The sequence below is a fragment of the Haematobia irritans genome, chromosome 1 (assembly GCF_050003625.1).
Source record: "Haematobia irritans isolate KBUSLIRL chromosome 1, ASM5000362v1, whole genome shotgun sequence".
In the NCBI taxonomy this organism is placed as follows: domain Eukaryota; kingdom Metazoa; phylum Arthropoda; class Insecta; order Diptera; family Muscidae; genus Haematobia; species Haematobia irritans.
The window spans coordinates 65885017-65908409 of NC_134397.1; the positions used below are offsets into that span (position 1 = coordinate 65885017).

General features: G+C 33.4%; 1 protein-coding gene across 3 annotated transcripts; it reads right to left on the bottom strand.

Annotated features, from left to right (window-relative positions):
• Positions 1–937: 937 nt before the first annotated feature.
• LOC142221094 (phenoloxidase-activating factor 2) lies at positions 938–22179 on the bottom strand. Of its 3 annotated transcripts, none has more exons than XM_075290628.1 (3): positions 21982–22179; positions 5730–5908; positions 938–2150 (listed from the first exon to the last, which is right to left on the bottom strand). In XM_075290628.1, the coding sequence occupies exons 2-3, from the start codon at positions 5889–5891 to the stop codon at positions 984–986; spliced, it is 1329 nt and encodes a 442-aa protein (XP_075146743.1). In that variant the 5' UTR covers positions 5892–5908; positions 21982–22179; the 3' UTR covers positions 938–983. The 3 variants fall into 3 exon arrangements, with proteins under 3 accessions (XP_075146743.1, XP_075146744.1, XP_075146741.1); XM_075290629.1 differs by lacking the exon at positions 21982–22179 and adding an exon at positions 6105–6241 and having other exon boundaries at positions 938–2147; XM_075290626.1 differs by lacking the exon at positions 21982–22179 and adding an exon at positions 6105–6241.
• Positions 22180–23393: the final 1214 nt, after the last annotated feature.

The window sequence follows — 23393 nt, forward strand, 5'->3', positions numbered from 1 at the left end:
AATGAAAGAAAACATACCTAATGTGTTTCCGAAAAAAACAATACACCACTTTCAAAGCTACTACTTAGGAATATTTTATGCATAGAGTATAACAGTTTTGCGAAAACATAGGACCGAGCATGGAGGATGAAAAAACCTTTGTCTGGAGTACACTAATGGAAAAAATACATTCTAAAATCGTGAACGGATGGTAACAAACTGAAACGGAAACGTTCACAAAAAATCAAAACGCAATGTTCACGGTTTCATTCACGGCTTTCGTTTTTCTTTGGTCACGAAAATTCTTAAAATATTCGTTAGACGTTCTTATGGAAACTCCGTCGGTGGTGCAATGCGCTATGATGACTGTTAGCGAGTCACGGTAGCGGATTTTTTTTATAAATTCGTAACCATTACGTTTTCAGACAAATGAACGCTGGTTTTTGTTTTGACAACGCATGGTGTCATTTTGACGTTGTCAGATTAACACCGTCTATTCTCCGTTTGGCACCACAGTTGTGTTGATTCACTTTCATGAACGGAGCGTTTTGAAATGACCACGCCGTTCATGATTTCATTTATGGGTGTAGATGATAATTATATATACGTAGTTCTTTCATCCGATGTAGAAGGCAAATTACCTTTGCTCACTTATTTCTGTTATTGTTTCTCTTTTGTTAGAAACTCTATCTACACCTCAAATCTCATTATTGGAAGTATTGTAATTTTAATATATATATATTAATACTACGAATATAACTTATTTCGAAGGGCAATCTCTGAGTTTTGCAAGCTTGCGGAAACTTCAGAGTTTAGCAGACAATTAGTTGATCCAACTAATTCTAATTTCGTAAGTATTGACTTGGCGATAATCCATATATCTCTTTCCGTTGATCATCTTTCCATAGCTTGAACACGCTTATCGCCTGTAATCAGAATACCAAACAAAAAGCTTCAGAAGCTTTAAATCAAATGACAAGTTTTTATTCCATACAAAAGAAATATCAATATACACTATAGGAGGTTGTGTCAAATCCATTAGCATACATTTGCTGATCGATCCAGTCTCTAGCTAGGCCTACATGAGCATAAGCTGCTGGTATGGGATCATTACATCCGATTCCCCAAGCTACAATGCCACTCTGTTGGTAACGATTTTCGGATGCTTGACCAATGGGACATACTAAAGGTGCTCCACCATCACCTTGGCAGGTATCAATGCCAACCACACCTCCAGCACAAATAAACGAACGATCCAAAGCGAATTTGGGTCCTAAACGAGTTCCACGAAATTGTGTCTGACATGTGTTATAATCCACAATGGGCAATGGCAAACGCTTCAAAATAGCACTGTAGCGACCCTCTGCTCCGAATTGATCCTTACCCCAACCGGTAGAGAAACATGTTGTTCTGGCGGCTGGTGAACTATTGGCCGGCGGCAAGCAAACCACGTTAATGTGATCACCCAATGTAAACGACTGTCTGAGAATGATCAAAGCAAAATCATAGGCCACATTTCGGGGATTATATTGAGGATGCGTAATCACTTTGGAGGCAGCACTTTCTTCGTATGGCAAACGTTCCTTTACCGTTTGCGTATCCCATTCGCCGGCACGTATCACAAAACTATCCAATGGTCGACCAATAACACAATGGACTCCTGTCAAAACTACTCGGGGATGGATCAGAGAACCGGCACAGAAATAGCTAGAATTTCCAGAATTCAGTAGAGCAACAGTCCAAGGGAATTCCCCAAAACCAGCTTCGTTGTCATTAGCTCCGGTTATATTGAAATCAATACCACCCACATTGCGAATACCACATCCCTTGGGTCGATTTGGTCTCTCCTCTTGAGGTGTGGGATTTAAACTTTCAGAACGTGTATGGTTACCATCACAACATACGTCGAGGAAATGTTCACATACAGGATCGTCATCTTTGTTGAAACGAATATCGATTAAACCAAAACCATCGAAACTTTCATCCTCTGTGGTAGTTGTTGCAGTATTAGTGCTAGGATCACACAAATGATAGGGCACACAATTACATTGAGAGCGACCACTGATTGAGTTGAACTGTGTATTTGCGCCAATTGGATCTGGAGTGACAATATTGGCAAAACCAGTTGGAGCTCGGGTTGGTTGTGTCTGCGGTTTTTGTTGTTGCTGCTGCTAGAATAGAAACAAAATTATTGAATTCAATTAAAAATACTTAAATAATTAAAATTATTTAAAGTAATTTTAAATATTAAAATTAAATAATTATAAACTTGGAACCAATTGCTTTTATTACATTTAACACCATGGTATCAGCTGTTTCCATAATATTACAACCAATATCTGATCGGGTTTACTATGGAATGCAATATGGAGTCATAATCTCATATTCAGAGGACTCCCTCAAAATTTTTAAATAATATCATGTTAATCAGTCCAGTGTCTGAATTTACACAGATAATTTTCTATTGGAAAGTTAGTGAACAGACTTATTTTCGTTCTACAGGTAGTGAGAAATGCGTCACAACAACACTAACTTGTCGAGCATTCGAATTTTATCTCCGTGTACTTAATGTCTTGAAGAAAATGAGTAAACTTTCGGCAATTAACATATGGATATTCGCAATATTTCAGTCAAAGCGGTGATATATTGTGATTTCTAAAAGTTCTAGCAGCAAAATCGGGGCATCGGTTTATTGGATGGACAAGTGAGTTTCGGAGTATATTCTAAAGACCTGGAACTTCGAATAGCGAAAAGATTACCTAATCAAGCTGAAATATTAGTAATAAGAGAGGTGGCGAATTGGCTAAGAAGTAATGTTCCAACAAATGTTGGCATTAATATATACTCAGACAGTCAACCTGCAATAAAATCCTTGGACTCTGTGTTCCTCAACTCGAAAACGGCCATCGACTGCCCCAAATCTCTCAACAAGATGGCTGAGCAGTACAGTATTCACCTATTATGTGTGCCCGGCCATAGGAACATACCGGGGAACTGCGAATCGGATGAGTTAGCAAGGCTAGAAGCTACCATAAATAGTCTAGGTTAGGTTAGGTTAGCTGGCAGCCCGATGTATCGGGCTCACTTAGACTATTCAGTCCATTGTGATACCACATTGGTGAACTTCTCTCTTATCACTGAGTGCTGCCCGATTCCATGTTAAGCTCAATGACAAGGGACCTCCTTTTTATAGACGAGTCCGAACGGCGTTCCACATTGCAGTGAAACCACTTAGAGAAGCTTTGAAACCCTCAGAAATGTCACCAGCATTACTGAGGTGGGATAATCCACCGCTGAAAAACGTTTTGATGTTCGGTCGAAGCAGGAATTGAACCCACGACCTTGTGTATGCACGGCGGGCAAGCTAACCATTGCACCACGGTGGCTTGTTACTTTTTACCAGTCCAAAAATAACATTTTTCTATAGAATCGGGCAGCACTCAGTGATAAGAGAGAAGTTCACCAATGTGGTATCACAATGGACTGAATAGTCTAAGTGAGCCTGATACATCGGGCTGCCACCTAACCTAACCTAACAAGTTTGTTGCAATCATGTTATTTTTGGATTGGGAGACTTGTATGTTTGTCGCAGTCATATCCGTATTCCGATTTCGGCAAGATTGTTTATGTTTGGCAAGGTGATCAAATTCCTCCTCTGCGTGTATGTAATGCACCTAAGTAAAGCGCTATATTTTTCATTTGTTTTTTTAATTTTTTTGTTCAAAAGCAAAAAATGTCGGCAATAACATCAAATTTTAGAATCAGTTTAGATTTGTTTGAATTGGCTACCAATTGAGGCCTGCGAACGGCCGACAAAGCCATCACAAGCTCCACGAAAATGGATCTTCGGTATTTTGCCCCCTTTCAGGCGAAACGCCATCTTGAGATGATCGAAATCGTCCAACGAATTGTGATCCGAAGATTTTTGTGGCCATTGTGCGGAAGAAATGCGGAGGAACTTTCATCAAGCGATGGTACAATGTTTGTCTACCCAGAGCTTCAATACACAAAAAAACTAATTCTTGGATTCAATTACGAAATTAATTAATCCAATTAAATTTTAATTGAAATGTCTTCAATCACAGAAATGATAGTATCAATCACCGAAGTTAATTAAAAAATTTATTAGTCTAATTAAATTAATTAAAAAATTAATTGATCTATTAATTTTTGTGATTGATTTCCGTTTTAATAAAAAAATGTTGAATCAATTAAATCTTCATCAATTAAACATACACAACAGAACCTCATACAAGACGCTAAAGCTTAAGAATATTGTTGGCGGACAATGAAGGAATCTAATCCATGCTGTACTTAAATCCATGCTGTTAAAGAAAATTGAATTCCGTTAAAATGTTCCATTTGCAAAAGAAATTGTCGCTGAAATAATCATTTACTGATGGAAGATGTCGGACTATACATTAGGGAGCCACCGTGGCTCCCATTGCACCAGGGGAGCCACTGTGGTGCAATGGTTAGCATGCCCGCCTTGCATACACACGGTCGTGGGTTCGATTCCTGTTTCGACCGAACACCAAAAAGTTTTTCAGCGGTGGATTATCCCACCTCAGTAATGCTGGTGACGTTTCTGAGGGTTTCAAAGCTTCTCTAAGTGGTTTCACTGCAATGTGGAACGCCGTTGGAACTCGGCTATAAAAATGAGGTCCCTTGTCATTGAGCTTAACATGGAATCGGGCAGCACTCAGTGATAAGAGAGAAGTTCACCAATGTGGTATCACAAGTGAGCCTGATGCATCGGGCTGCCACCTAACCTAACCTAACCTAAACCAATTCATGCAAGTATAGATGCATGAAAGGTAGTGCTGTTTTCCTTCACGCCAACAATGCTATACTCAAAATTATATATCACTTCTGAACAATATTTCTATTAAAATGAGCAATTATATCAGCGCTATGCAGAAGCTGCTCTAAATCGGGACATTGTCCACAAAAATCAGCGCTGATTCGGTTGTTTTGTGAGCAGTTGGTATTGCCTCCCTCCCTTACAATCCTGCTGAAATAGTGCTCCATTTTTTGCTGGGTATAGTCCCATAGCGCTAATATAATTGCTCATTTCAATAACAATATTGCTCAGAAGTGAGCAATATTGTTATTGGTATGAAGGAAAACTGCACTACCTTTCGCGCATCTATACTGCATGAATTGGTTGCAATAACGTAAACGAATGATCATAAACTAGTTTGATTACTCGTTTACGTTATTGCCGCCGATACATGCAGAGTGGATGCACTGCCTACTTTATTGTATACCAAAAAGCGCAACTAAATTTTACCGCTGAATTATTTTTTGCTGGGTACATATTCAGTGCATTGTATATACTGATGCAAGAAACATAATTTTTCTCTTCAGTTTTATCGAAGAATGCGAAATCTTCGTATAGCGAGTGATGGTGTTTTTCATCTCCAGTAACTCTCTATAAAAAGTTCCGCTTTCAGAAGAAACAAATGGCAAAGTAGATAGAAATTACATTGAAATACAGAAAACCGGTTAGCCGATGTTCAAAACCCGGTTTTCGCATTTGACAGAAAATGCTAATTTTTCATTATCCGGTTTCGGTTTCGGTGTAATTGAATCCGGTTAAGCGGTTTCGGTTTTGGGATGGAATAATGTCGCCGTTACTGGCAGTGGCCAACTGCTAGGCATCTTGACCAACGAGCACTAAAAATTATCTTAGGACCTTTAATTACTAAATTTAAAAATAAATTAAAAAAGTTTAAATAAAAAATTACCGATGTCGAGGGATCAGAATTAGATGTACTGGGCTGATTAAATACGCTGTCTACCAAAGCTGTAAGATCAGGATCGTAATTGGCCGGATTTTGTTGAGGTGAGGCATTAACATAGACTAAAATTAAGGCCAGAACAACCACATTGTACCGCCAGAGGAGCATTGTAAAAATAGTGAAATCTGAAAGAAAAAAATAATCATATTATTATTTACTGCAATAAATTTGTCATATTTATTAAAAGTATTTCCAAACTAATGTCCATGCATTTAAACATTTGTAATGCCATCATTTTTCAACTTTTGTTAAAAATTGTAAATCAATTCCTATAGCACTATTATTTATAACTTAAATACAAGTATTAAATACTCAAGTTACATAATATTAATTAATATTTAGTCAAACTATAATTAAATATTATGGTCTACAATAACTCGTCTAAGAGACCGAGCAACAATGTGAGAAAAGAACTCGCCTTTCTTTAAATAAAGGTCAAGTTATACTGAAATCAATAATAGCTAACGTTATGTTTTTATATAAAAGCGTGTTTGCATGTTACTTTGGATATTTAAAACAAAAAAATGTACTATGTCGTAAGTTATAAAGCAAAGGTCGGACTACATATTGTGTATTGAATAAAAATATTTCCGAATTTACGTGTGTTTTTATTTTGAATTTTGGTAATATTCATATGAAAATGTTACATTTTTAGCTCGTACGTCATATTATCTACACTGCAATTTTTTACCAGCAAGATGTAAAATTAGTCATAATGCATATATGAAATAATCGAATACAATTCATTTTCGGAAGTGCTCACCAAACATCAGTTCAACAATATATTGTATCATATAAATTATAAAGACGGAACAAATACCAATAGTATCAAATAATGTCTACGCTTTGAATATCATATTTTGTACATTAAAACAATTCCAACAATTGCTTTTATTTTTATTTTACCACTTGAAATTGCTAATATCAAGGGTTGTACATCTACCGCTTTAATTTCCCAGCCAAAAATTGGAAGTTGTTCTAAGGCCACAACTTTAAAAGCATATCCAAAAATGTCCTCCCAAAGATGTTCTTTATTTTAACTACACAGAAAGTTATTTCAATTAATTTTTTTATAACTCGCTTTTTTATATTTTTAATGGGCAATTTTAACTTTTTTGTTTCAAACATAGTAAGAATTACTAAAATGGTACAAATTATTTACATTTTATCGAAAAAATACTATCTCCATTCTAAAAAAATTCGAACTTTTGAAAATATTTGAGGTAAACTATTCATAAACCAATTCACATCCAAAACACTGAATTAGGATCACACCTTAAGAAGTGATGCTAATTCAATGCAACAAAGATCATTTCTCATTTGCTTTTCGCTGGAAGGAAGTTTATTTGGAACAAAAGTACGAGGGCAGTTCGGAAACTTCTTAGCCTAGCACAAAAAGCGCGGTATAAACAGAAAAAAGTTAAGTGTTTTGGAAACTTCCATCTCTGTTATGAACACATGTTAAATTTTGTTTCGATATGGCAACTCCTTCATATAGAAACAGTTGTTCAAAAAAGACGCATCCGCAATTTGTATACCCTGCACCACACTGTGGAACAGGGTATTATAAGTTAGTGCATATGTTTGCAACACCTAGAAGGAGACGAGATAGACACATGGTGTCTTTGGCAAAAATGCTCAGGGTGGCCTCCTGAGTCGATATAGCCATGTCCGTCTGTCCGTGAACACATTTTTGTAATCAAAGTCTAGGTCGCAGTTTTAGTCCAATCGACTTCAAATTTGGCACAAGTATGTGTGTTGGCTCGGAATAGAACCCTATTGATTTTGGTTCAGATTTAGATATAGCTCCCATATATATCGTTCGCCCGATTTACACTCATATGACCATAGTGGCCAATCGTTTACTCCGATTTAATTGAAATTTTGCACAGGGAGTAGAATTAGCATTGTAGCTATGCGTTCCAAATTTGGTTGAAATCGGTTCAGATTTAGATATATCTCCCATATATAGCTTTCGCCCGATTTACACTCATATGACCACAGAGGCCAATTTTTAACTCCGATTTAGTTCACTCAAAAAAAAGTGAACTCTCTAGTGAACTCAAAGTCTAGGTCGCAGTTTTAGTCGATTACTTCAAATTTGGCACAAGTATGTGTGTTGGCTCAGAATAGAACCCTATTGATTTTGGAAGAAGTCGGTTCAGATTTAGATATAGCTCCCATATATATCGTTCGCCCGATTTACACTCATATGACCATAGTGGACAATCGTTTACTCCGATTTAATTGAAATTTTGCACATGGAGTAGAATTAGCATTGTAGCTATGCGTTCCAAATTTGGTTGAAATCGGTTCAGATTTAGATATATCTCCCATATATAGCTTTCGCCCGATTTACACTCATATGACCACAGAGGCCAATTTTTAACTCCGATTTAGTTCACTCAAAAAAAAGTGATCTCTCTATTTCACTAAAGCCAATTTAACTTTATTTTAGTTCATGGAATTATTATGTTAGGAGAAAGTTTCCTTTACACTAATAATTTTTTGTGTACGTTAGTTAAATTAACTAAAACCGAGGAAAAAAATATACTCAAATGAAGCATAAAGATTAACTAAATTCGTGTCCACAAAATAGTTCAGAATTTCTTTAAATTTGTAAATTTTACCACAAATGCGTCCATCATGAAATTCGTATGTCACTAAAGACATTCTTGCAATTTTTAACTCCAAGTTTTTCTTTCAAACTACAAAATTTTCTTTAACAAATGGAAAAACTTAGTTATGTCTAATAAATGTTCTTGAATTTCTTGAAAACTATTTACTTGTTTTTATTACATCAGCGTGATGCCAACGTTTGTAATACTGTTTAGTTCAAATTTTCTACAAATATTAAAAATTTTCTAAAATTAACCGAAAGTTTTCTTTCTGGTGGGTTCACTGTTTTTTCAGTGTTGAAATTTTACACAGGGAGTAGAATTAGAATGTAGCTATGGGTGCCAAATTTGGTTGAAATCGGTTCAGATTTAGATATAACTCCCATATATATGTTTTTCTGATTTCGACAAAAATGGACAAAATACCAACATTTGCCTTATAAAATCGCCACTGCTTAGTCGAAAAGTTATAAAACTGGCTCTAATTTTCCTAAACTTTTAATACATATATATCGAGCGATAAATCATAAATAAACTTTTGCGAAGTTTCCTTAAAATTGCTTCAGTTTATAATCAAGTTTATAATCTTTGCTTCAAAAAAAAATTTATTAAATTTAGGACGCAAATTTAAAGTCGTATATCTTTGAACTAAGGCAAATTTTCCGTAAAGTAAAGAAACACATTTTTTATTTAAAGAAACTTAAATATTGAATCTTCAAATTTAGGACAAAATGCTTCAAATATAGGCTAAGACTCATTTTGAAGGGAGCCAACGTGGTGCAATTGTTAACATGCCCGCCTTGCATACACAAGGTCGTGGGTTCGATTCCTGCTTCGGCCGAACACCAAAAAGTTTTTCAGCTGTGGATTATGCTGGTGACATTTCTGAGGGTTTCAAATCTTCTCTAAGTGTTTTCACTGCAATGTGGAACGCCGTTCGGACTCGGCTATAGAAAGGAGTCCCTTGCCATTGAGCATAACATGGAATCGGGCAGCACTCAGTGTTAAGAGAGAAATTCACCAATGTGTTATCACAATGGACTGAATAGTCTAATTGAGCCTGATACATCGGGCTGCCACCTAACCTAACCTAACCTATTTTGAGGATTTAGCATCTTTGGTTTAAAGTTTTTTTTTGGAAATAAGAAAACATTTTGTACGTTGATGCATCCGTTATAATTTGGATTTTTAAAGTGTCATTTGTTTGTACGTGAATAGCTTTATGAATGTACCGCGAAAAGAGAACGAAAATTCGATATCTTAATTTTAATTTTATTGATTCTAGATTTAAAGCAACATAGGTCGCTAAAAAATGTCTTTATTTTAAAGAAGCCGCATCTTTGGCTCGGAATGAATACCAAAATCCCTAAGGGAAGGTCAAAATCTTTAGATGCAAGTAAACTTTGTTTTGAGTGTACGTTGCCCAGTGGATAGTGTGTGTTTTATTACATACAGAAAAAAGTGTTAAGAATTAGGGCTGTCAGCCGGGATAATCCTGGATGACGGGACGGGATTAATCCCGAATCCAGGGATTTTTCGGAATCCCAAAAAACTAATTCCATTTGTTAAATTTGTGGCGTTATAGCATTATTTATTAATAAATTGGAGTCATCGTTCAATGTAAATATGAGGTATACTATAAAAAAACGAAGAAAACGATAAGATCCTCCTGTGAACAATAAGTTCATATGAAATGGAATTCGTGCCACATAAAATATAAAAGCAATGATAGAAGGTTCGTTGACAATATGACAAGATCGCATTTATCTGATAAAAATTTGGATGCCTTGATATTTTTAAGAAGTTACCTAAAACGATGAAGTCCAAAAGGATTAACACAAGTGTACGAAAATATACCTAATCTAATCAAAACCCTTAAAATGTCTTGCTAATATGCAATATGAAATTGCTTTTTAATTTATTTTTCACACAATATTTAGTTTTTCTTTTCTTCATATTGTTGATTTGTTGATTTACATTTATTTTGTTTTGTTGACTTTTTTGTTAATAAAATTGAATTAAACTAAATTGGTTTAATGTACAAGTTTTTGACGCTGTAGATTGTTATTACTAAAAATACTTAAAAAATTCTGAAAATTTCGGGATCCCGAAAAAATCCCGGGATTGTCTATTTTGAAATCCCGAATCCCAGGATTTATAAAAACCGATCGCAAATGACAGCCTTACTAAGAACTAAATAACCCTAGTGGATATGAGGAAACATGCAATTAGCTAGAAAAATTAAAAAAAATTGAGTTAGCAAATGTAAAACGATACTGATTTGTCTAAAATTTCGTTAGGGAGGAAAGATAATTTTTTGCGTGTATAGCGCTAAAACATTTTAACAATTTTTATACCCTTCACCGCTACTGTGGTATATGGTATATGTGCATTTGTATGTAACGCCAAGAAGAAAAAGTCAGAGACCCATCGTTTAGTATACCGATCGTCTTAGAATTAAATTCTGAGTCGATTTAGCGATGTCAGTCCGTATGTCTGTCTGTATATGTATGTAATTTTGTGTGCAAAGTACAGCTCGCAGTTTAAGTAAGATCGTCTTCAAATTTGGCACAGAGGTTTACATTGGCTCAAAGACAATCGCTATTGATTTTGAAAAAAATTGATTCAGATATCGATATAGCTGCCATATATATTTACCACAGATCTGGTCATAATTGACGTATTTATCAACGTATTTTCTCAAAATTTCGGGCAACCAAATATTTTGGGCTTTCATAAGATATGCAAAATATCAGTCAAATTGGTTCATATTTACACCCATATGACCACGGAGGTCAAAATTATTCTCCCATTAACGTTTTTTGCTAAGATAGCAGGATTATTATTCTAACTACACGGATGAAAAAGACTGTTTTTCATATGTTTGGCTATAAACATTATATGTTTGGAACACAAATTTTTAAACACAATATTTTTGAGTGCAAGCATATAATGTTCATAAACTAGCATAACATGTTTGGGACATATATGTTAATATGTTAGAACATATTATATTTGGGACATAAAATGTTTGTAAATATAATATGCTTGGATGCAAACATATATGTGTTTAGTAGCTTGGAGCGCTATTTAACAGGGAGCGGTATTGAATTAAGTTGGTGGTTGTTGCTTGTTATTACAAATTTAACATTTTATTTTTCCTTGGGCAATTGATCAGCTTCTTCTTTGATCCTTACAAACTGTGTGGTCCGCTGTTCGAATCCCCGTCCGGCGAAAGGTAAAATTAAAATAAAAAAGAATTGAATAATTTCTTGTACAATGTTTGTATTACAGAAAAAGGTGCTAAGAACTAAAAAATATCTTGGAAGTGAGAAAGATGTGGGGGAATATACAATTAGGCAGAAACAAAATTTTGAGCATTCAGGTCGAAAACCTATGTTGTTAGCACCTATATTACCTGTTTATTTTCATAATTCACTATGATTGTAAATATATAAATAAATAAATAAAATTTTGAGCACAATATTGTTTGGGAGAATTTTTTAAGCATATAATATTTTTGGGTGCAAAATGCTTCCAAACATATTATATGTTCACAAAATAACATATTGTTTTTTGGAAGACAACATTATTGAATTTGGATGCAAAAATACAAAATGTTTGGAACTTAGACTACCCAAACATATATTGTTTAGACCAATATGCTTTCAAACATATTATATATTGGAAGAGATCAAACATATAAATGTTTGGGCAATACCCAAAAATATATATGCTTGAAGCAAAATATGTTTGGGAGTATATGTTACAGAAGCGATTTTTTGTGAGCGTGTATGTATGCCAGTTTCCTCCATTTGACTCGAACATGAATGCCGAACATCCTTCGGGAATCATGCGGAAATTTTTGGAATATTTGTAAAATTACATTATTTCAATTTTTGCTCCCATGTGCACCCTCACAAAAAATCGCTTCTGTAACATATACTCCCAAACATATTTTGCTTCAAGCATATACATTTTTGGGTATTGCCCAAACATGTATATGTTTGATCTCTACCAATATATAATATGTTTGAAAGCATATTGGTCTAAACAATATATGTTTGGGTAGTCTAAGTTCCAAACATTTCGTATTTTTGCATCCAAATTCAATAATGTTGTCTTCCAAAAAACAATATGTTATTATGTGACCATATAATATGTTTGGAAGCATTTTGCACCCACAAATATTATATGCTTAAAAAAAATTCTCCCAAACAATATTGTGCTCAAAATTTTATTTATTTATTTATATATTTACAATCATAATGAATTATGAAAATAAACAGGTAATATAGGTGCTAACAACATAGGTTTTCGACCTGAATGCTCAAAATTTTGTTTCTGACCAATTGTATATTCCCCGACATCTTTCTCACTTCCACGAGATTTTTTAGTTCTTAGCACCTTTTTCTGTAATACAAACATTGTAGAAGAAATTATTCAATTTTATGATTTTTTATTTTATTTTAATTTTACCTTTTGCCGGACGGGGATTCGAACAGCGGACCACACAGTTTGTAAGGATCAAAGAAGTAGCTGATCAATTGCCCAAGGAAAAATAAAATGTTAATTTTGTAATAACAAGCAACAACCACCAACTTAATTCAATATCGCTCCCTGTTAAATAGCGCTCCAAGCTACTAAACACATATATGTTTATAGGCTATTTCTAAATTAATATATGTTTGCATTCAACCATATTATATTTACAAACATTTTATGTCCCAAACATAATATGTTCTAACATATTAACATATATGTCCCAAACATGTTATGCTAGTTTATGAACATTATATGCTTGCACTCAAAAATATTGTGTTTAAAAATTTGTGTTCCAAACATATAATGTTTATAGCCAAACATATGAAAAACAGTCTTTTTCAACCGTGTGGATAGTGTAAAATTCGAAGAATTTATTAAGACGAATAATTTTTATACCCTCCGCCATAGGATGGGGGTATATGTATTAACTTTGTCATTCCGTTTGTAACACGTAGAAAAATTGTTCTAAGATCCCATAAAGTATATATATTCTGGATCGTGGTGAAATTTGACTCGATAGTTTCCACAGAGAATACATTTAATATTCTATATAAGTGTGTCATCTTGATCTAATATGGCCAAAATAGCCACATTTTACACAAAATTCTGTGATGATTTCCACATATCGTATTCATATCCTACACACTGTAATGCCAAACTTTCCACAGAATGGTCGAATTTTAAATAAAGCTTCGACTTGTGGAAATATAGCCCGAATTAGCCAAATAATATATCACAACCCACAATTGACCACATATCTTGGTGAGATCTACTAACCAATATCCTTGTAAAATCGCCACTGCTGAGTAGCAAAAATTGTAAATATCAAATTGTCCTACATCTCAAATACATAATTATCGCCCGATAAATCATAAATGCTCTTTTGTACAATTCCATCAAAATTGCTCTAGCTTTATATTTCCCATATTTTTTTACTAACATTGTGCTTCATCCCAGGGTGTTAGCCAATTTAATTTGTATACCCTCCACCATAGGATGGGGGGTATATTAACTTTGTCATTCTGTTTGTAACACATCGAAATATTGCTCTAAGACCCCATAAAGTATATATATTCTGGGTCGTGGTGAAATTCTGAGTCGATCTGAGCATGTCCGTCCGTCCGTCCGTCTGTTGAAATCACGCTAACTTCCGAACGAAACAAGCTATCGACTTGAAACTTGGCACAAGTAGTTGTTATTGATGTAGGTCGGATGGTATTGCAAATGGGCCATATCGGTCCACTTTTACGTATAGCTCGTACAAACGGACCCCAAATTTGGCTTTCGAGTCCTCTAAGAGAAGCAAATTTCATCCGATCCAGCTGAAATTTGGTACATGGTGTCAGCATATGATCTCTAACAACCATGCAAAAATTGGTCCACATCGGTTCATAATTATATATAGCCCCCATATAAACCGATCCCCCGATTTAGCTTAAGGAGCCTCTAAGAGAAGCAAATTTCATCCGATCCGGCTGAAATTTGGTACATGGTGTGAGTATATAGCCTCTAACAACCATGCAAAAATTGGTCTACATCGGTCCATAATTATATATAGCCCCCATATAAACCGATCCCCCGATTTGGCTTGTGGAGACTCTAAGGGAAGCAAATTTCATCCGATCCGGCTGAAATTTGGTACAGGGTGTTAGTATATGGTCTCAAATACCCTTGCAAAAATTGGTCGAAATCGGTCAATAATTATATATAGCCCCTATATAAACCGATCCCCAGATTTGACCTCCAGAGCCCCTTGGAAGAGAAAAATTCATCCGATTCGGTTGAAATTTGGTACGTGATGTTAGTATATGGTATCCAACACCCATGCAGGAATTGGTTCATATCAGTCCATAGTTATATATAGCCCCCATATAAACCGATACCCATATTTGACCTCCGGTGCCTTTTGGAGAAGCAAAATTCTTCCGATCTGGCTGAAATTTGGTACGTGGTGGTAGTATATGATATTTAACAACCATGCCAAAAGTGGTCCATATCAGTCCATAATCATATATAGCCCCCATATAAACCGATCCCGAGATTTGGTTTTGGAGCCTCTGGGAGGAGCAAATTTCATCCGAGTGAGTTGAAATTTGGTACATTGTGCTAGTATTATATGGCCGTTAACAACCATGCCTAACTAGGTCCATATCGGTCTATAGTTATATATAGCCCTCAGATAAATCGATCCCCAATCACACAAAAATTGGACCATATCAAGTGCATAACCCCCGTATTTTAATTGTGGCTCTCTACGTACCGTGCAAAAAGTCCATATCGATTCGTAATTATTTGTAGACTTAACTATACATAACTTTTTTGTCTAATATATACCACGTATGGACTAACTCACAATTTAGAAAACGATGTTAAGAAGTTTTAAGATACCACTACCCAAGTAATTCGATTGTGAATGACAGTCTTTCGTAGAAGTTTCTACGCAATCCATGGTGGAGGGTACATAAAATTCGGCCTGGCCGAACTTACGGCCGTATATACTTGTTAATTCTAGCGATTTTGTAGAAGTACAAAAAGTTGTCTCCAAATCGTTTCAGATATATTTGTACACGCAAAGAAAAAAAAACGTTTGGAAAACGTGTACCGAAAACGTTTTTCTTTTGTTAGAGTTTTTTGAATTGCTTCGAAAATTTTAAACTTTTATCACCAAAAAAATTCGTTTGTTACAAAATTTTTGTTTTTTCAATAAAAAAAGTTATTTTTGAAACAACAACACAGTCCATTTCGTTTATATCAAACAGTGTTCTTTTCTGACTTTAGGGTTTTAATAAGACACATTTTACAGTTCAAAATTTAATATACTACAATGTAATGTTGAACATTTTTTCGGAATCTTCCGAACATATCTGGAATATATGTAAAAGAAAAACAAAAAAAAACTCTGGTCGTAGCAGGGATCGAACCCACGACCCTTGGCATGCAAGTCGGACGTAGCAACCACTGTACCACGGTGCCAAACTAAATGTTTGTTTCTGTTAAATAAACTTTGTTTATTCGGTTCGTGGGCGCCGCAAGCTATGCTATATAAATATAACTTATATGGATATTTATCTATTGATGACCATAACAGGTACATAGCTCAGTGGTTAGTGTGTTGGCTTACAAAGTGCATGGTCCGCGGTTCGATTCTCCGTCCAGGCGAAAGCTAAAAACAAATTTTAAAATTTATAAAATCATATACTTTCTTCTACATTGTTGGTATTACAGGAAAAGGTGTTAAGAACTAAAAAACATCGTGGATGTGAGATAGATGTGAGGGAAAATGCAATTGGAGGGAAATGCAATTTTTTTTTTTGAGTTTGTCCTTATGAAATTGTTTTTACATCCTGAAAAAGAATAAACGTTTATCACAAAAAGTATATACTTTTCTCCCAAATACAGCGAAAAGCATATGAGAAACGAACTTTGTTTGTCTAAAATTTCGTTTGGGAGGAAAGAATTATTTTTTTGCGTGTATATGGGAGTTGAGATTGTAACACAAATTTTGGTCTACATAATGGTGAAGGGTATAACATAGTCGGTCCCGCCCGACTTTAGACTTTACTTACTTATTTAACTCAAAAACTTGTTAGAAAATAAAAAAATTTTCTTAAGCAACAGACAAAATGTATAATTTTTAATAAATTTTCTTTAACTTTATAAAAAAAGTTATTTGTATTAGTAAAATTTTTTAGTAAAAATTTTCAAAATAAACCTACATTTTCTTTCAATGTGGGTTCACTATTTTCGGTGTCAATCCATGTATCCGAACTTACTCATTTTAGAAAATTACGAACACAATTTAAATAAAATTAACTCTTTAAAAAAATATGAAGTACTTTGAACGAATTTCGAATTTAGTAAAATGTACTTCATTTTTATAAAACATTTTGCCATTTTTAGTTCAAGTCATTAAGGTAAACAAAAAATAATTAAAATAAGGAAAAATTTACTTTTACTAAAATTAACTAAATTTCATGGACTATGGGCTACAGACATATTCGTCGACTTTTTCTGGGACTTCTTTTATAACAAATAAACCCGAATTTACAACAATGATGATGGAAAAATAATTTATTTAAAAATTTATTCTAAAATAAAGCTACATTTTCATTCATAAAGGTTTAATTTTTATTTGGATGGCAGTCACCAATTTCGTTCCAGAGGAAAGTATTTTTTCTTTGTGCGTAGAAATTTGTGTCCAAATGATAAGTTTTAATTTTTTTAACAATCAGATTGAATTATTCAAAACTTTTGTCGGAGCCACAAACTTTCCTCGTTGTGTATGTGTGTGTGTGTTTTTTTTTTTTCAGTATACCCATCACATTATTTGGGATGGAGACTGAGAAAATAAAGCCAATATTTATGGCACGTTATCAATAGCCAATGACCTCTTAAAAATTGTCAATACTAAATATTTATAAAATAGACGATGATGACCCGAATTCACTTCAAATTGGTTGTGATTTGAATTTGAAATTAAAAGTGAAATGGCGTAGAATTAAAAAATGGGAATACAAAAACATTCATTTTTGGAATATTAAGTAAACTATGCGCCTATGTTAAATTCGTGAATTCAAAATGTTAATTCAGTTGATCATTCACGGAACTCGAAAATCATCTGTCAGATGTACAAATTACTGACTGACAAGTACATTTAATCATGTCAATTGTTATTGTTAATTCACACGTGATAAACATACACATATATGCGAATGTTAATATGAATTTTATATACAGATTTATTTAAACAATTTAATAACAGTAACCTTGAGGAGTATAAGTCTCAATTCAAAGAAATCTAGCAGCGTAAGAAATTCTCGAAAAACACCAAATTTTGACACAAATATATGAATGGGAATTTTTGCGATTAAACTGGTTTTAAACTTTCGAATAGAGCAAATATCTAATGAGAACTCTTAATAATTATATTTGAGACCCGCAAAGCAAACTTCCAGCGCCGCCAGCATCAAGTTTTTCCACTTTATAATAATGCTTATACGTATTTTTACACTATGCAATACAAAATGTCACCTCCTCTTAAATAATATTGTGATTTGGAACCAAAAAATCTTACACGCAACAAAAAAAAGTTTAGAAAATGGTTACGTTGTCTTTTTTTTTGCAGTTTTTTGAATCTTTTCAAAAAGTCTAACATTCATCACCGAAAAAACCATGTTACAAAATTATTGTTTTTACAAGACAAAAATACTTTTTATTTCAAAATCACGGTTCATTTCGTTTATATCAAATCTTATATAAGACACATTTTGAAGTTCGCAGTAAAAATTTAATATAGTAGTTTTTAATGCCGAACATCCTTCGGGAACCATGCGAAAATTTTTGGAATATTTGTAAAATTACATTATTTCAATTTTTGCTCCCATGTGGATAGTGTAAAATTCGAAAAATTTATTAAGACGAATAATATATATGTATTAACTTTGTCATTCCGTTTGTAACACATAGAAAAATTGTTCTAAGATCCCATAAAGTATATATATTCTGGATCGTGGTGAAATTCTGAGCATGTCCGTCCGTAAGTCCGTCCGTCGGTCTGTTGAAATCACGCTAACTTCCGAACGAGAAAAGCTATCGACTTGAAACTTGGTATAGGTAGTTGTTTTTGATGTAGATCGGATGGTATTGCAAATGGGCCATTTTGGACCACTTTTACGTATAGATCCATATAAACCGACCCCCAGATTTGGCTTGCGAAGCCTCTTATAGAAGCAAATTTCATCCAATTCGGTTGAAATTTGGTACGTGGTGTTAGTATATGGTCTCTAATAATCATGAAAAAAATTTTCCATATCGGTCCATAATTATATATAGCCCCCATATAAACCGATCCCCAGATTTGAACTCCGGAGCTTCTTGGAGGAGCAAAATTCATCCAATCCGGTTGAAATTTGGTACGTGGTGTTAGTATATGGTCTCTAATAATCATGCAAAAATTTGTCCATATCGGTCCATAATTATATATAGCCCCCATATAAACCGATCCCCAGATTTGAACTCCGGAGCTTCTTGGAGGAGCAAAATTCATCCGATCCGGTTGAAATTTGGTACGTGGTGTTAGTATATGGTCTCTAATAATCATGTAAAAATGGGTCCATATCGGTCCATAATTATATATAGCTCCCATATAAACCGATTCCCAGATTTGACCTCCGGAGCCTCTTAGAGAAGCAAATTTCATCCGGTCCGGTTGAAATTTGGTACGTGGTGTTAGTATATGGTCACTAATAATCATGCAAAAATTTGTCCATATCGGTCCATAATTATATATAGACCCCATATAAACCGATCCCAGATTTTAACTCCGGAGCTTCTTGGAGGAGCAAATTTCATCCGGTCCGGTTGAAATTTGGTACGTGGTGTTAGTATATGGTCTCTAATAACCATGCAAAAATTGGTCCATATCGGTCCATAATTATATATAGCCCCCATATAAACCGATCCCTAGATTTGACCTCCGGAACATGTGGGGGGAGCAAAATTCGTCCGATCCGGTTGAAATTTGGTACGTGGTGTTAGTTATGGTCTCTAATAACCATGCAAAAATTGGACCATATCGGTCCAAAATTGTATATAGCCGATCCCCAATCACACAAAAATTGGTCCATATCGCCAAATTTTGTCACAATTTTATTACTATAGAAAATTTTGTCAAAATTTTATTTGTATAGAAAATTTTGTCAAAATTTTATTTCTATAGAAAATGTTGTCAACATTTTATTTCTATAGAAAATTTTGTCAAAATTTTATTTCTATAGAAAATTTTGTCAAAATTTTATTTCTATAGAAAATTTTTGCAAAATTTTATTTCTATAGAACATTTTCTCAAAATTTTATTTCTATAGAAAATTTTGTCAAAATTATTTTTCTATAGAAAATTTTGTCAAAATTTTATTTCTATAGAAAATTTTGTCAAAATTGTATTTCTATAGAAAATTTTGTCCAAATTTTATTTCTATAGAAAATTTTATCAACATTTTATTTCTATACACAATTTTGTCAAAATTTTATTTCTATAGAAAATTTCGTTTAAATTTTGTCAAACTGAACTATATACGTATTTAATCGGCATGTTTTTTGTTTAATATATACCCTGTATGGACTAACTTACAATTTAGAAGACAGTGTTAAGATGTTTTAAGATACCTTGCCATCGACAAATGTTACCGCAACCCCAGTAATTCGATTGTGGATGACAGCCTTTAGTAGAAGTTTCTATGCAATCCATGGTGGAGGGTACATAAAATTCGGCATGGCCGAACTTACGGCCGAATATACTTGTTTCTACATTATTTTGTATTACAGTATATTTGCTAAGAACTAAATAAACCAAGTGAGAAATATGTGAAGGAATATGCAACTACTCTCAAAAAAAGGATTTTGGTTTTTTTCGTTTAATAAAATTTCTTTATTTGAAAGAAGTCTGTCCTTAATATTGTGTAAATTGCGTATCCTAAAATTTGAGTTGCACACCGAAAAAATTTCCGTAGTTAAACCTACGCCAAATTGAACTTATTTTTATTTGTTGGTTGGCAGTTACATTTTATTATTTTTTTTGAAACTTTCTACAGCCCAATTAAGTTATTCTTTTTTTTTAAGTATGTCTCAAACATTTTATGAACTAAACGTGGGTATAAAGTTCAATGACCGTACACATAAGTTCAATATGAACTAAAGCAAATGAAATTTTTCGTACAATTCCCAAAAATAGGAAGAATGAACTACTGTGTGGTTAAAATGATCATGATTTGGTGCCAATGATTTTCTACTTTACTTTTAGTTCATTTTTTCTTCTATGAAAGGGTGTAGTTTCGAGAGTTGTAGTTGAAAAGTACCATAGGGCATTAAATTTTCCTGGTTTTAACAACGCTTTTTGGAAATCTCAAAACGTGAAGTATAAATTAGTTCAATTTTCGTACGACGTAGTTCATTCTTGCTATAAAGCAGTTTATGGTCAATATTTTTCAGTGTAGCAAGAAAATAAAAAAAAAATGAGTAAGTCTGTATTAAATTGTTTATCACAAGAAATCTATACTATTGTTTCAAATAAACTTCCTTACAGTGAAAAGCAAAGGGAAAACGATGGTTGTTTAGCTTAAATTTCGTTTGGGAGGAAAGAATTATTGTTTGTGTGTAGTATCGATTCTAAATCAAAGATGACGATTCTTTAGAATAAAGTTAATACTCCTTCGAGGTCAGAGAAAACAAAACGTATTATTTTATGTACTGCCAAAGTCGAAATTTGATATTTCGGCTAATCTACTTTTTATCAAAGAATGTAGGCTTTTTATAATCTTAAAAATCGATTTTTGAGGTTTTAAATCATCGAGTAAAATCGGCTTTTGATGTTTGTCTACATCGGACAATCGTCATTCTACGGTGACAAAAATCGACTAATCGAACTTTCACAAACAAAGTCGAATTTTAGTTGGAAAGGGAAATTCACTCAAAAAAGTGTGAACTATCTATTTAAAAAAAAAAAAACAATTTAACTTTATTTTCGTTCATGGAATTATTATAATTGGAAAAAGTTTCCTTTACTCTAATATTTTTTGCGTACGTTAAATGAAGTAAAAAACGGAAAAGAAATTATACACAAATGAAACATAAAAATTTATTAAATTCGTATTTCTCACAAATTCGGTTTTCTTTCCAAATATCTTGTTTGAGACTCTTGGTTGAGGATACTTTATATTCGGCTATTATTTATTGATTAATCTTAAGTCTAAACATAGTTTAGTTACTGGAAATGTTTTGTTGCATAGTGTTGTTATTAATTGTTATTAATTTTGCCGCCTCAAATTACATATAGGGGTTTTTGGGATTTTCCGCAGCAGATGATTTGACACAAATCACATTTAAGAATATTATTAAAGTTATGAAACATTTTCGATTCTTTGCACAATTATTGAATTTAAGCTATATTTCCACAAAACATATTCTACATTTGTTGTTTTGTTTTTCTTTCAATTTTCACAAAATAAACAGCAGTTGTCAGTGACCTCTAAATCACTTACTTTTTTTTCAAAGACAACTTTTGTTTTTGATTATCTCCACTATTCCAGAGACTTTATTCACAACGAGAGAACCGAATGAGATCAGACAACTAGTGGGGAATCTGTATCGATCAACTCAGATCTTGTTGACTTATTTCGATCTTCTTTGTTTGGAGACGAAGTTCTTTTACTACCGTACACTGCCACTGCTTTTGTTTAACTGAAGTCTCCACAATCGTGTGTGTTGTGTTAAAAAGACCCATGTGAATCATGAAATTGAATTAAAATCTGGTTATCAGCAAAAAAAAAATATGCATCTCAGAATACACATCATTGGATGGGATGAGATGAACTGGATGGTTTATTCTGTTCTTCTCTATCTTCTCCCATTAACAAAAATAAAACTCGTTTTGATCAACTTATAATATGGCTTTTTAAGCCTTAGAATTATATAAAAATATGTAATGTAGATCAGTTAGATTTGGCTTAGAATTTTCCGTTAGTTTAGAACTGCTTACGCTCTAAGAAAATTAAGGGTAACCACAGATTTTTGTTTATTTATAGATGAATATAAAAACTAAGTGTAAGTGTAAGTTTACTAAATGCTCAAATGATCGAAAAAATATACAAAGTCACAAATCAGGGAAATAAGTTAAACCATTTTATCAGAATCTACAGGAACTGGATTTTTACACCTTTTTTGGATATACAAAATGTTTGATCGTTTGTTCTTGCATTTCAATAATATTTGGTGTGTCATTAGTGTACCTGAAACATTAAACATTAAACAGATTTGCATTTAAAAAATTAAAGCTGCCAATTTTTGGGTAAAATGTTCAATTTTATTTATTATTTATTTCATTTTCCATTCATTTTAACAATTCAAAGTCTTTAATAGGCCAATTTAGCGAATTAACGGATATTACAATATTTTATGAAAATATAAAGTATCAATTAATCAAAAATAAGGTTGTTATTTCTGATGAATTACCGTTACTATATTCGGGTTTCGAGTTGAAAATCACTTTATTTTGCTGATATAATCAAAATTGTACATGATAACAAACATATTCCTGTTAAATCTTGATGAAATCTCGACGACAAAGAAATGTCGTACCAAGGAAGTTAAAATGTCTGCCTTAAATTAAGCTATTTTAATATAAATTAATATAAAATAATTTAATTGGTACAATTAACTTTTTAATCAAGATAGAAACATTAAGTTTATTATGTCAATGATTGAACATTTTTATATTTATACCCTGCGCCACACTGTGGAACAGGGTATTATGAGTTAGGGCATATGTTTGCAACACCCAGAAGGAGACGAGATAGACACATAGTGTCTTTGGCAAAAATGCTCAGGGTGAGCTCCTGAGTTGATATAACCATGTCCGTCTGTCCGTGAACACATTTTTGTAATAAAAGTCTAG